This window comes from Coenobita brevimanus, chromosome 66 (genome assembly GCF_032717465.1).
Source record: "Coenobita brevimanus isolate Jiangsu-jjx chromosome 66, ASM3271746v2, whole genome shotgun sequence".
Classification (NCBI taxonomy): Eukaryota; Metazoa; Arthropoda; class Malacostraca; order Decapoda; family Coenobitidae; genus Coenobita; species Coenobita brevimanus.
In genome coordinates this window covers 5,578,033-5,593,427 of record NC_137019.1, presented here as the reverse complement: position 1 = coordinate 5,593,427, position 15,395 = coordinate 5,578,033, and the positions used below count along the sequence as shown (strand labels likewise).

The 15,395-nt window shown below is 41.0% G+C and overlaps 1 protein-coding gene across 1 annotated transcript in view; it reads right to left on the bottom strand.

The window, feature by feature from the left end:
- LOC145405377 (sodium-dependent phosphate transport protein 2B-like) overlaps positions 1–15,395 on the bottom strand; it is a 74,005-nt gene that overhangs the window by 22,230 nt on the left and 36,380 nt on the right. The window contains exon 2 of the mRNA XM_080276784.1: positions 4,855–5,014. Within this exon, the coding sequence (XP_080132910.1) occupies positions 4,855–5,014 (160 nt within the window). The remainder of the gene's footprint in view (positions 1–4,854; positions 5,015–15,395) is intronic.

Sequence of the window (15,395 nt, the reverse complement as noted above, 5' to 3'; positions counted from 1 at the left end):
TATGATGGCAATCCGTCTACAGGTTCTCCGGCTATTATCCAGAACACAGAAAAGTGAGTCAGCCACGCCAGCTCAAAAACCGCTAAAGCTAGGAAGCTGAAATTTTACTACTGTACACTATGACCTTAAGGTGGACGTGGTGCGGAAAGGAGTATGGTTCAAATCGGTTGATTTTTCTGTGAGATCGCGTAGGTTAAAAAATTGGGACTATTCTAGATATTCTGGATGTCTCCTGACTTTCCATGAAAGATTAATGCTAGAGCCGCCGAACTTGGTGGACTTATAGTCTGTGATAACCTGAGGTGACATGCACAAGATCAGTGACCTTGACCTCAAGGTCCCATTATAGCTCGGATTTTAGTAGGCATTGACTGTGGGAAGTTTTTATGAAAAGTGTCCTTGGACACTTTTAAGGTGTTCGTTATTATTATTATTATTATTATTATTATTTCTATTAATATATGTTGTAGATATTTCTTGACGATTTTATTCAGCTTAGTGAGAGAATATGCTTGGTTATTATGAAGCTTCCAATACTACTTTAGTCCGAGTACCTCATTCTTCATTCTTTCTTTATCCTGTTGATTTAATTCTGCTTAGTAGGGACTCGAGAGGTTAGATGTAGGCTTGTTTAACCACTAGTCTTTTTTGAATTCTTGTTATTTCCTGACGATTAAAATGAGCAAGACTTTAAAGTTGAGGGGTTAGATAGCTATAGCCTTACATAACCCCATTCATTTTTAATTCTTGCTGTTTCTGGAGGGATTTGATACAGCTTTCATCAGCCCGTTTCATTGCTAGGGGGCTTTTGTAAGTAAAGTAAAATCGCATGGTTCCTTCAAGAATAAGATACAAAATACGTCACCAGATGGAAGGGGTTAATTAAGTAGCTTATCCCCATCACTATGAGAAGTCTATACAAAGATGAGTATAAATGTATGACAGTACCAAGGGAAAAAAAAAGAATATTTGTTTAAGGGAGCTTATGGTGACTGTTCCTAACCCTTAATAACGAAAAATCTTCATGCCAAAGTGAAATAGTCTGACAGTAATATGAATAGAAATGGTGAATGAATTTATTAATGCACTATACTCGAAATTCAGGTCTTTTTTTTTTTTCCATAATTTGAGGAGTGTTCAGCCAAGTAATAAAAGATCAGTACGTGGTTATTTGATGATCAAGCCTACCAGAATTCGTCCTTCATTTCACTAGACTAGTTTATGTGGAATGGAGACACTTCATATCTGTCTTTGAATCCCATTTTTCTTATGGATTCTTCTCCCAGTTTGATATTTCACTATTGCCCCTGTTCCATTCGTCTCCTACAGCATGAGGTCTGATGGGGAGTGGCAGTAGCAGAGCAGGCGTGGTCGGGGGTAGAGTCACTCCAGCTGTTAAGGAATTTCACATACAAGTCGGTCAGATAGAGGGAGCAAAAACCCGACATAGACCCGACCCGACCCACTCACCCTCGCACCTTCACACTTGTGGCACACAGGTGAGGGCTCATGCGAATTCACTGTTAATGAAGGTTAATTTTCCGACTTGCTCTAGTTCTCAAATTGTCTTTTCTTTTCATGAGGAAGAAGGTGAAATGTCTGAGGCTGAACGGTATGTTAATTAGTTTTGTAGTTTTGTATTTACTTGTACGTATATTATGAAAAAATGGTGATGTCTTGATGTTCTGTTATTTAGCATTCTTTTTTCTCATTTAAAAAATGTTAAAGCGTTTGTAGTTAAGTGGGAGGTTAATGAGTCTTGTTTTTTATTTCTGCTCTGACTTTGTACGTAAATTAGTTTTGATTAATTTTGTTTCGTATTCTCTTTCCTGGCGAGTCTTCTGTACAGTCCACCAAAAAAAAGTATCTTCCATTTTACCGCACGTATCCTTCAGAAACATTGACCAAACATTGTGGTATATGGAGCACTCTGTGATTGTAAGTGCAAATATTGTCCTTGGTAATTATTAGGACCTGAAATCACACAAATCACCATCTACTGAGTGCCATTTTTTTAAGGAACTTGTTAATAGGGTCATGTGCGTCTGCAAAACTCGTTCATTTTCTCATCTGTCTTACCCCAGGTATGCGATACTTTTTTTTTTTTTTTTTTTTTTTTTTTTAACGTTTGGTATGTTGTGCCGAAGAGTATTTGGTTATGTCAACTCGGTTCTCACAACCAAATTAGGAGCCGGCATTTGTGATAACAGAATTTGACAGTTCAAGGTCAGTGGGGTTGGAGGTCACGTAGGTTCAAGATTAGTGGGGTTAGAGGTCACGTGGGTACAAGATTAGTGAGGTTAGAAGTCACGTAAGTACAAGGTCAGTGTGGTTGGAGGTCATGTAGGTTCAAGATCAGTGGGGTTGGAGGTCATGTAGGTTCAAGATCAGTGGGGTTGGAGGTCATGTAGGTTCAAGATTTGTGGGTTGGAGGTCATGTAGGTTCAAGATCAGTGGGTTAGAGGTCACATAAGTTCAAGATCAGTGGAACGTCACGTAGGTTCAAGATTAGTGGGATTGGAGGTCACGTAGGTTCAAGATCAGTAGAAGGTCACGTAGGTTCAAGATCAGTAGAAGGTCACGTAGGTACAAGATCAGTGGGGTTGGAGGTCGCGTAGGTCAAGTTGTAGGTCTCCGGGTGTGGGTCATCAGGAACATACGTGATCAAGCACTTTAACCTGGCATGCCCGGCTGGAGACCTTCACATTCAGGTGCAGGGTGAGATAGGCGCACTTTGTTAGGTAATGCAGGTTGCCCAACACTGCGCCACCAACCCACTAAGTACACCAGACACTCCCCCACCACCAAAGTCAGGAGCGAGGAGCCACGCCCAGGCCTGCATGCTCGTGTTTGAAGTTGCTTGACTACATGTGTCTGTTTTTAGCGCAATGCAAAGGCCCCCCCCCCACACACACACACACTTTTTTTTTTTTTTTTTTTTTTTTTTTAGCGCAATGCAAAGGCCGCCCCCACCCACTTTTTTTTTTTTTTTTTTTTTAACTCAGTACTTTCCATTTCTTAAACTGAGAATTATTACTTGCTCTTGTTCGAAGTTGCCCGACTACTTGTGTTTCCCTTTCATGCAAGACATAGGTCTGTTGCATTTTCTAACATTCGCCACTACTTTCCATTTCTTAAACTGAGTGTTTTTAACTGCTCTTTCTTGGAGTTGCCTCACTATTCAAGTTTCCTGTTAGGGCAATACAAAGGTCTCTGATATTTTTTATTAATTACTTTCCAATTCCTACACTGAAAACTGTCAACCTTGAGAATTATCGTCAAGCATACTATTGCGGCTATTCAGGCAAAACTCCCTATTTCCACATGGTGGCTACTCATGACCTTTCTTACTCAAACGTGGGGTCACCAGTCCAGGTCAGGTGTGACGCCATTGTCAAGGTGAGATTGTGTGGCGGTGGTGATGGTGGAGCAAAAGTTGTGGTAGGATCAGTTTTTGTGGTGGAGGGTGTTGGTACAAGGGAGGCAGTGGTATCAACAGTGGTGGCTCTAGTAACAATTTAAATGCATACATTTCGAAGTTGAAATATACAGCAGCGTTGTAACAAGGCACTGCAACTTTTAAAACTACCGTACATGTGTCAGAGTTGTGATTACTGATACTGGTGGTATTTGAAACTATGACTGGCTGTTATTATGTTAGGTGTATCAGTAATCATTTGCAGTGGTGTGACGAGTGTGTGATAGGGGGGCGAACTGGTGAAGTGATGGTAGGCTATGGGGACGGGATGGAAAGTTGTCCGGGTAGAGAAAGAAGGAAACGGAGTGAAAGGCGATGGTAGTTCCGGCACGAGAGTAGCCTGTTAGGGAATGAATATAGGATAATGTATCGAGAAATCAGCGGGTTGTGAAAAGGAAAGCATGTTGGGAAACTGTGTGTCTGGATGGTGGAAGGGATGGCAGAAGGTATGAGCTGGTTGTGGCGTAGTAAGGTAGCCTAGTCTGGTTGGACCTCGCCTGGAGTCCTGTCCACCTTTTAAAGGGGTGAAAGGGAAACTACGCGATCGTGGTATCCTAACAAAGAATTATGTTGTTTTCACTATAACCATATATATATATATATATATATATATATATATATATATATATATATTGTATATCTACGTAAATACTTTATATAAAACCAGTCCACATAAGGTTCACTGCCTAACCGGACCTTTTCTTCGGAGGGAGAACGAAAACTAGAACGTACCCTACCCAGTGCTAGCCAAGGGATGTATGTAGTGAAAGGTGCATATAAAAATTGAAATGTTGTAATGACTATGTATGTGTTGTTCTGTAGATGTCATCGGTATGAGAGAGAGAGAGAGAGAGAGAGAGAGAGAGAGAGAGAGAGAGAGAGAGAGAGAGAGTTGGCTGGATGAGTATTAACGGCTACATGTAAATATATATTTGTGTACTGTATGTGAACTGTCTGGAGAAATTTTTGTTGGGGTTTACCTGCCTTAATTTTGCTAGTGCGAATCGTTTTTTTCCATCCTCTAAAACATTCAGCATTTTGACAGACATTTGCTTTTGTAATTTCAGGCGTCCTAAAGTGAATATTGATAATTAATTGTGAAGAATCTCTGCCCTATAACCTAACACTTTCAATTACATAGCAGTGTGTTTGTTGTTATGTCAAGAAAACCTGCTGCGTATGTCAGTAACCAGTCCAGTGAAGATGGTACAGATGTTTACAAAGGCCTCATGCAGTGTTAGTGATTATTTACCATCCCAATTCACTGTACAGCTATGATTACTTATTTTTCGTCTCCATTATAATACTACAATACTGTTATCATTACTTATACTGTTCGTTACTTATATTACAGTGATAAGTCATTCAGTACTCACCATCCCATTTTTGATCGTCTCCCTCCCCAAGGTCTGCCACAGCCCAGGGATCGTCTTCAGCAATCTTGCCTGTGGTTCTCTGACTCTCCTTCTGTTTCTTTGCCGCTGCCTTGGACTCAGCATCGTCCCCCACGTACCCAGTATTGTTATATGCGGTCACCTGAGGGGAGAAAAGAAATTGCTCAGTTCTTTTGTTTAGCTGCACCGAGCTAGTTTTAGTGAACAGGAACAGTTTAATCACCCCGTCTGTTAGCTACGATTGCCACATTTCACATTTGACTTTTTGCATAGTTTCCCGCGTTTTGTTTAAATATAAGACAAAACCTTCGCATAATCAATTGTAACATGATATCAGGGACTTGTTTGGTTGTTGCGTACCGTCCAGAATATGTTACGTTGTTTGTCGATCTTACAGCAGTCAGCCAAAAGTATTCAATCTCTTTGATGTCACAAATAGAAATTGGCCTTGCTTGTTCCTTGTTTTACGTTCACACTTGTTCCAGGATTACTTCATACCTCCAGTTTCACTCCGTCCCCATGTCATTTCACTTTCATTCTTCATTTCGCCTCACTTTTTTCATCTAACAGTTACAGGTTCTCTCCGTCCTCACATCATTTCACCCACATTCCTCATTTCACTCTCACACTTTTGCATCCCTCACCTCACACTTCCAGATTCTTTCCGTCCTCACTGCATTTCACTCACACACTTTTCTATCTCGTACCACTTACTTCCAGGTTCTCCCCATCTTGACGTCATCGTGATCTCCTTCCTGATTTCACTCTCACACTTTTTTCCATTTCCCTCACTTCCTACTTCCAGCTTCTCTCCTTCCTCACCCCCTGCCCCCACACTTTCTGACTTCCCCTTCTCCCCCATCCTCTTCCCCCCCTCCCCTTCTCCCCATTCTCTTCTCCCTCCCCTTGTTCTCCAGCATCAGGCGTGGTCTAGGAGTGTCATTATTTCCGCTGGGGTGCCAAGGTTACAGGAGCCACACCGCGTAAATTCGCTAGACAGTTGCTGGGTTTGTGTTGTTTCCTATAAAATTTCGTTGAAGGAACTCATCTGGTATTTGATCAAGTGGACAGTACAGTGCAGGCATCAGAGGACCGTCTGTCGTGTTTATTAAGTAGATAGATAGATAATGTTGATAGATAAATAAGAAACAGAGTATACTTTTATTTCATTGCAGTTAGAGGAGAATCACGTCAATAAAACTACGATATACTTTGACTGGATTTCCGGATAAACAGACTCACTGCGCTTTCCCTGTACATGTCTTGTTTCGTATTAGGTATCGAGTACGGACCAAATTCGGGTTGGGACAGTGTGGTAGGAATATGTTTAATCTGAACGTAAGGAAGAGAGAAGCTAAGTGGGAACAAGGACATCATATGGGTAATTTAATGGTCGTGTCTTTTGCTCTTGAGTTTTGAATAATTTGTGGGATACGTAATGGCAGAGGCGTAAAAAAAAAAATAAGCACCGTGCTCATTAGAAGGGATGAGATTACTCTGTAATGATCCTGTAATGATAGGGCTGTGGTGCTGACTTAAGTGGAGTCTGACAGTTGCACGGTACGCTAACACCTGCTACGGAATCTGTAAGTTGTCGTATGTTGTAAGCAAACGAGCGATTGGTGTAGTCTAGGTAGCGTCCTGGCATACATTTTAAGCTGTTCTGTAGTGTCCCGAAGAATAACCCCTCTACACGTTCAGGGTTCGGTACTAATGAAGAGAAATTATTGAAACGTCTCATTATTATTTAGTTTACCATAATCCCTTTAGGCTCTTACACAATACGGAAACAATGTACAGGAACAACTGACCTCGGCTATACCTGATACCACCACCTCAATGAAACCTGTTTCCTATAAATCTCATCTGGTACTTCATCAATACTCACTGATCTCGTTCAACATGTTTTTCCTTCATGCCGGTCACTCTACCCCCACCCATCCACCCCGGCACCACGGCTCGCTTGTGCCGGGAGCCATTCTGTATTATTATCCTTGTGTTTCGTGGTGGCACCGTGGCTGTTTATGGGTGGTGAATGGCAGGGGGCGGGTTGTTTTTGTGGTCAGCGGTGGGTGGAGGCGTGCTACACTTTACAGTATATGGGACCATTGTGTTTCCGGCGGGACCTTGTTTTGTTATGCCAAGTCAAAATAGATTTAGGAAGCTAGGGATGCATCTTAATAACTGTACATATATTGTTTTATGCCTCATGTAGCTTCCGAATTACCATACCCCAGACTCTTCACGATATAGTCATTGTCTCAGTACAATAAACAGTGGAGCCAAAACATTGCAACATTACGGATACTCGTGTAACAGGAAAAAAACAAATGCGACGACATTATATTAAATCGCTCATGGTCTTCCTCCCTTTGTAATTCCCTATAACACCTGGCCATTTCCCTCCCACTCCCCGTACCCCATACCCTCCACCTCAGGATGCTGCCCACACCATCTTCTGTTTCAAGGTAAAGGTGTGGATTCCTGTGGTGGTGGTCGTGGCTGTCTCGCTGGAGGTTCCTTGATCTTAACGATATAACCAGAGGGGGGATGGAAGGTGAGGGAAGTGGAATGTTGGTATACGGACACTTTTATGGTTCAGCCACCTCCTAGGGAAGTAGTCTCTCGGGGTCATAGTCTCCTGTGCTTACCGAACTCACTAGTCGGGGCCTTGGGGAACACGCAAGTCGGTTTGTTTTTACCTGACGAAGATCCCTGACCATTTTTAGCTCAGTTGCTGGTCAGTTTTAGTCTGATGGGAAGGTAGATTAGATTAGTAACCAAGGAAACTCATTCATGCCTCATAACTATGGGTCAGTGAATTTATTGCAACCACGACTTAGCCTACAAGTTGCGTTAGTGACCCAGTTCCGTCAGATGGAAACAAACTGACTGTAGCACCTCTTCTTTACCGGTTTATTCTTGCTATGCTCTGTGTAACTCCTTCTCGTGGTCTTAAGGGAACTCTCAAGCACCTTTCCTTTACCGGCTCATTTTCCACGATAGGCTATAACCTCTTCTCCCGAGCTGAGGGAACTCACTGGCACCTCTTCTGCTTTATTTTTCTTATTGCGTCTTAACCTTTGAGCCGCGTAGGGATTCTCACGGCTAAATGTTATTGCCTGGCGTCAACGGGAATACATTGCCAAGGTTGTATCACTGCAGTAGAAAAGGTTAAAGGGATATGTGCTAACCCTCTTGCTGCGTGAGGATTCTCTCAGCTGAATTCAATCGTCGCTGGGTAACCAAAATATATACTTAATTTAAACACGGCGTCTGGAGGGTAAAATTTTTCTGTATGTCACGTAGATCTTTTTATCATCACACATCGCTCAGATAAATAACTTACTGTCGTTCATTCGCTTTAACTTTGCCAGGAATCTCGTCCTTTTGCAGCTTATTTCCCGTAGTTCAGTGGCAGAATAAGACAGTACTCTGGCTCTACATTGTTATCGTGGCACTTCGTGGCTAGCGCCATATTCTAGTATTAATCTGCTGTTATATCTAAGCAGTCATGATGAAGAGGTGGCAGTTTTAGGCCAAGTTATTGCGGTCAGAGTATAGAATATATTAACGTGCCATCCATGTTCAGAAACAGATGGTGGGAAAGAGGTGCCTGAAAGTCAGCTAAACCCATGAGAGTACGGTCTTAGGACTTGACTAAAGTTAGTAACAGGATGTGGTGGACCGAGGTAGGAATAGCTGGGGGCAGTGGAGAGAGGATATGAAAGGAAAAAGTTTTCGAGGAGTAAAGTAGTAGGAGTAGGTGGGTGAGAGAGCAATGGATGGCTAGAGTATAAAGGTGGATGAGAGAACAATGGATGGTGAGTAAGAGTAGGTGGATGAGTAAGAATAGGTGGATGAGAGAACAGTGCATGGTTAGAGTAAGAGAAGGTGGATGAGAGAACAAAGAATGGTGAGTAAGAGCAGGTGGATAATCGAACAGTAGATGGTGAGTCAGAACAGGTGGATGAGAGATCAATAGATGGCTAGAGTAAGAACAGGTGGGTGAGAAGACAATAGACGGTTAGAGCAGGAGTACAAGTAGGAGGGTGAACGTGAAATGGAAGAGGTGTGTGAAAAGGCAAGGAAGAAATAGGGTTGAAATAGTTCAAGTGAGAGAGTCGTGGATGATTAGGGTGTGTGTAGGTAGGTAGATAAGTGGAGGAGTAGGTGGAATATTAGGATAGGTACGTGTGTAGGAAGAGGCGTATGAAAATGAGCAGGGTGAATTTTAAGGGATAGTATATATGCTTAAATTATATGTTGATCTTTGTCTTTCGGAAAAAACTGACGTGTACCCTAAGAAAAAAAGAACCTCTGATCACTAGCGGAGGAAAAAAGTTTAAATAATCACAGAAGGGCTAAATAATCATGTAGTAAAAGAGCAACTTAGTGACAATAAAATGTCATGGAAAATTTTATTGCTATAATATGATTTAACCTTAGAAGGACATTGCGACACCACGACAGTAGGGTCAAGAAAGGGCAACACAGAAAAAGGATCGAATAAAGGCACGGTGGAAAAATACATAAGGTCACAAAGGAAAATAGATGGGAAAATACCCTAATTCCGTTTAAGGTTGAAGTTAATTAATTTTGAGAAAGGTTAAAAGAACCAGGTGGTTTTGTCAGGACCAGAGAAGACAAGATAATGGAAGCGGAGATTGGAAAGTGTTGCAAAATCCCACAAAAATGAGAGGAGTCAGAAATGTATGTATGTATATATGTATGCAGCCTGTGTATGTATGTATGCATGTATATATAAATGCACTACGTGTATGTATGTATGCATGTACTGTAAGTATGTATGTATGTACCTGCAGCCATACATCGCGTGCACAAAAGAATCTAAGTTTGAATTATCTAGTTCCATTACACTTTGAAATTTAGTTTTGATTACTTTTCATTGTCAGGAATGCTGTGAATGGCACTTGTCTCTACGGGATTAGATTACACAGACAAACTGGACTATTGCATAAAGATCAGCCTAAGATTTCAAGTCCGGGTTACAAAAGAAAAAAGGCGAATTCTCTAAGGTTAGGTGTCGCAAGATCAGCTGAAACGATTGTGTAACGGAGTGAGGACGCTTTGAAATTTAATCCTACATACAAGTTCGATCCATTACATAAGAATAGCCTAAGCCCCCAAGACAGGACCACAAGAGAATAGATTGAATTCATTGTGTGAGATGTCGTAAGATCAGCCAAAATGATAGGGTTACGAGGCGTGAGGACACTTTAAAGTTAAGTTCTGGAGACGTGCCTGAACTTACAGAGAGTAGCGCCTAGGACCAGTTACAGAGGAATAGGGTGAACTATTTGCGTGGGATACAGTAAGATGAGGTACAGAAGATTAGGGTGAACGGTTTGCGTAGGTTGTAGTGAGATTATTTACAGAAGAATAGGGTACATGATTTGCGTAGGGTGTAGCAAGATTAGATACGGAAGAACAGGGTGAATTTTTTGCATAAGGAGTAGTGAGATCAGCTGACAAGGTAGGATTACAGGGGGTGAAGGAGAGGTCAGCTCGCCCCCTTGAAGTAGCCCTCCTAACCCCTACAAGAACCGTTTTCTTAACCCATAAATAACTGTATTCGTAAGTCTTAAATAACGCTTTTCTTAACTCTTAAATAACTTCGCACTTAACCCTTAAAATTACTCACCTCCTAACCCCTGAAGTAACTGCTCTTCATCCTTAAAGTAATTCCCTCTGAGCCGATAAAATAACTCCCCCTGTCTTTAAAATAACTCCTTCTTCACCTCTCAAATAACGTCTCTAATTTAACCCCTCGTCTGACTCATAAAATAATTACCTGCTAACCCTTGAAATAACTCTTCAGACCTCTAAAATAACTTAGCCTATCTAACCCTTAAAATAACTTTTCCTTGCCTCCTGGATAACTCCCTCGACTCCAGGAATAACCCCCAGCTAACCTTTTGCTCCTAGAAAGGGCGGCCCCATCAGACAGGAACGACACGCCCGGTTACGCAACTCAACACACGCGTCTCCCTAGCAACTGGTCAGACTCAGACGGGCAGAGAGAGAGAGAGAGAGAGAATGTACGGCCGCATGTCGATGTGTTTGTGGGCACATGTTTGTATGCATCTTTTATAAATGTACACGTCAGACAGCATGTGGGCTCTTTTTTTTCAGGTGGTCCGGTCATAATATCATAGGAAAACGACGGAGAAATAATATAGGAGCAACAAGTGAAGAAAATAAGCGTGAAATACGTTGTCTATTTATCCTAGCGGCAAAGAAGCTGTAATCAGTATTCTCTGTGGACGAGATTAAGTTACCGAATAGTGATGAGAATGTGGTCAGCAGAATACTCAGTCCCACTCTCTGTACTGGTTGAGAGTGGTTCTGTCTATATAAAATAAAAGGTAGATATATCTTTTTTCACGTACCTTCAGCATTTTAGCAGCTGTGTCGGTACCGTATAGTAATTCCACGGTGTTCAACTTCATACATAAACTTGTGTGTGTTATAAGCAATAAAGTGAGTAGTGAATTTAAGGTTGTAACACCAAGTAATAAAGTGAATTTAAGTGAATTTAAGGTTATAACACCATCAGAAGCCATCAATAACTAGAAATTCTTAACTGAATAAACTATGCCAAGGATGTACAAGTAATTATGTGTGAAGCTCTAAGAATTTTATGCTTCAGACGAATTTACACGTGCTTCGCCTGAATCATGTTCCAATTTCACACAACACCTGATGTGTACCATATAGGCTACTTAACCTACCAAATCAGACAAGGCAAGGAGAGTTTGAACGAACCTTGCCAGTTCTTCCTATTACCCTCTTCACCACTAGGGTCCTGTCATTAGCTGAACAGTATCTGAGAATAGCAAAATAGAATAAAGAAATTATTATCTCGTTCTCGGGGTTTTTGGAGGCAGTTTTAGCCCCTTTCAGTATGACCTACCCAAGCTGGATAAAATAGTCTAATGTAGGAAAGAGTAAAATGTAGTGGAGTTATAGTGGGGGTGTCAGTATTTTCGTTCTTTCCGGTCACATAACAACTTTGAGAGAGAGAGACTGTGTGTGTGTGTGTGTGTGTGTGTGTGTGTGTGTGTGTGTGTGTGTTTTCCAGGATGCTGGTGTGTTTGCAGCCAGGGCATGTATCTTGTTTACAGAAACCTGCAGGAAATGGAAATTACCTAAGACGTGGGTCAGTATCTGTAAGTCTGTAATGTGTGTGTGTGTGTGTGTGTGTAAAATCAAATTACTCCTTCAGATAATATATAATACGCGACTGAATATAAACTGATGATTTTTGCGTGTACTCTTATCGCCTAAGCCAAAATGCATTCATTGCGCAATAAAGCAGCTGTGTTTTTTGTTGATCGCTATCGTTACGTCTTGAGGAGTCGTGAGTGTAATATGATAATTCCTGGTGAAGAATAAATGAAGGTAGTGGCGGTGTTGTTGTTGCTGCTGATGTGGGTGTAGTGATGTCAGTGGATGTCCTTATCTTTCACACTGATGTCCACGTCAGGGCTCTGTGTTTGTCGGTGATGATTGTGGTGGTGATGAGGCAGGCTGTCTTGAGGTAAATCTGATGAAGTGAAGGTTGATCAGGTACTTGTGACACTGACGACATCTAGAATGTGTTTAATGATGGTGGTGATGATGAAAGTGGAAGTATTTGAGCAGCTATTTATGACTTGGACGACATGTAGGGTGGGTTAATGATGATGATGATGACGGTAATTACTGTATGACAAAGGAGGTATATGATGGTAGCTGTTGTTGTTGTTGAGTATAATGATGGTTGGATTTTTCTTCCCCATGATCGTGTGAGTTATGGTTATGTTGTTGATAATGATACCTACCTTACCTCCAGAAAAGACCGAAGAAAACCTTGAATCACGCCCGACCTTGACCCCACACCGCCCAAAGACCACATCGTGAGCACATTATAAAAAAGGACTAAAAATAAAAGCATAAATAAAATGGAAGTTCGAAAAGTACAAAAGGTAAAAATTACCTGACTAAAAAAGACTACAAATGAACAACAGAAAGACAAAAAATAAGGAAAGAAAGGTTAAAAATAAATCACCAAAAAAAACTGAAAAATTGGAAAGTCCAGAAAATGAGTGACAGAGGTAAGTTACGGAAGTCTGAAAAATAAGAAGCAAGTAAAATAACAATACCTATAAAATGATGGTGTGTGTTAGGTGTAATAAATAGATAGATAGCTAGGTGGGTAGATAGATAGATAGGTAGATCGATAGATAATAACAGAAAAATAAGACGAAAGATAAAAATAAATACGACTCAATGCACCCTGAAGAGTGAGTAATGAGGGAGATGATAGGGTGTGTAAGGAGTCTCGCCACAGAAGCTCATAAATAAAGCCACAGAGCATATGCGTCTTTGGGTTCGGATTCACCAACAGTCTTACGATCAATTCATTGCCGTAACTGTGATGTAAGATTTGTTTTTTACTGAGAGAGAGAAATGGGAAGTGTATATACTGTCATATTTTTGTCATTCCTGCATAAACAAATCTTCTTAAGATGGCGAGGTGATTGTATGCTGGCGAATGTGGGTCTGAATTAACTTTTTCTCTTCATGTAAAAGAAAGAACCAAAGGCTGAAAATCAATATCCGTTCGTTTTGCACCTGGACACACTGCGTTTAAGAGATCAGCTTTCTTTCGCAGCTAGTTTTGCGGCAAGATCAAGAGACACGGGAAGTTGTTGCTGTTTTCTTGCCTCGTTCTTCTTGGGGAAATTAAAGAATCTTCATTACTATAAGGGAATTCTCAGTTACAATAAAGAAATGGTCTAAGTTTGTGAATCTGGCTCCTTACCGTCCTTCGAGGCCCTGTCGCATCTTGACCCCCGTGTAAGAGATAATATCGCTACTGGGAATTTATCGCCGGGATATTATTTCCGTGTCTATTTACACCTCTGCGATTTTATACTTGGGCATTTGTTACTTTTTCCTTTGTTATTATTATTATTATTATTATTATTATTATTATTATTTATTTCTTATTAGTCGTTCTTTTTATGCTAGATTTATTGCAATTTGTGTTCGTCCTTCAGTTAAACAAGGATTATAATTTAGCTTCCTTTACAGATCCGATTTTTTATGTTTATTTTTTGTATATACACACCACGTAATTGAGGCTTAATATGCAATTCTGCCTACATAAACAAACTTTACATACAGTTTCCCCTTCGTAAACTCTCGGCATTTGATCAAAGCAGCATCTCCCAGAACCCACGCTCATGGTTTCCTTGGCAACATCCGTCTTATCATCTTTCCAAGGATTTACACGTGGGAAAAAATTATGGGTTGGAAGGACAGATAAGAGGAAGGACGTGACAGTAGGACCCTCAAAAATAATATCCCTTTCCTTCCAGTTTTGTTATCCTCTGTGACCCCCCACCTCTCTCTCTCTCTCTCTCTCTCTCTCTCTCTCTCTCTCTCTCTTTCCCTTCCTCCTTTTCTCCTTCCCTCCATCTCTCCATCTCTCCTGGCTACAGCGTGTTGACCATACGTTCACGTCTCTCATGTACTGAAACCCAAACACGTCAAGGGAAACAGGAACAAATAACAGCCTGTGTTTATGCTGATGTCAGGGCTATGCGAGGATGTGTCAGAGAGAGAGAGAGAGAGAGATTGGAGGGGGGGGGGGAAGAGCAACAATGTGTGTGAATATTTGTTGATGAATGTCCAGTATGTGTATATGTTGATGTATGTATTCATGTATGTATGTATGTATGTGTATGGCAGTAAGAATGTGTGAGCATGTGTATGTGTATATATTTGATTGTGTATGGCTGTGTGTACCTGTATGCATATGTGTATGTATACTGGATGTATGTGTATGTGTCAGTATGGTCGTGGATGTAAGCGGTGTGAAGGGTGTTGGCGTGGAGCGGAAGCAGTGACGTCACAATAGGAAGGTGTGATGTTGATGCTGATGCTGACTGTGATGAGGGAGGGTGCGGTATTTCATCACGTGGAAGGACGGCATGACACGGCATGACACATACACACACGCATACATACATTGAAGCATACATACATACATACATATGGACCTAAACATACATACATGTATACATATGCACTGAAACATACATACATACATACGCACTGAAACATACATACATACATACGCACTGAAACATACATACATACATACAGAAATACGTATGTATACATACATACATACAGAAATACAGAAATACGTATACATACATACATACATAAGGACATACATGTATGCATACTTACATACATTCGTTCACACACACACACACACACACACACACACACACACACACACACACACACACACACACACACACACACACACACACACACATTTACATACACCCACATTATACCCCAATCACGTATTCTGTACACCTCATACATACACATACACACACCTAGGTTCGTATTCTCGTTGCCTTAGCAGTATTTGCTGTACATTTTACTTAGGTATTTATTTTGTATATTACACCTTTATATATATATATATATAT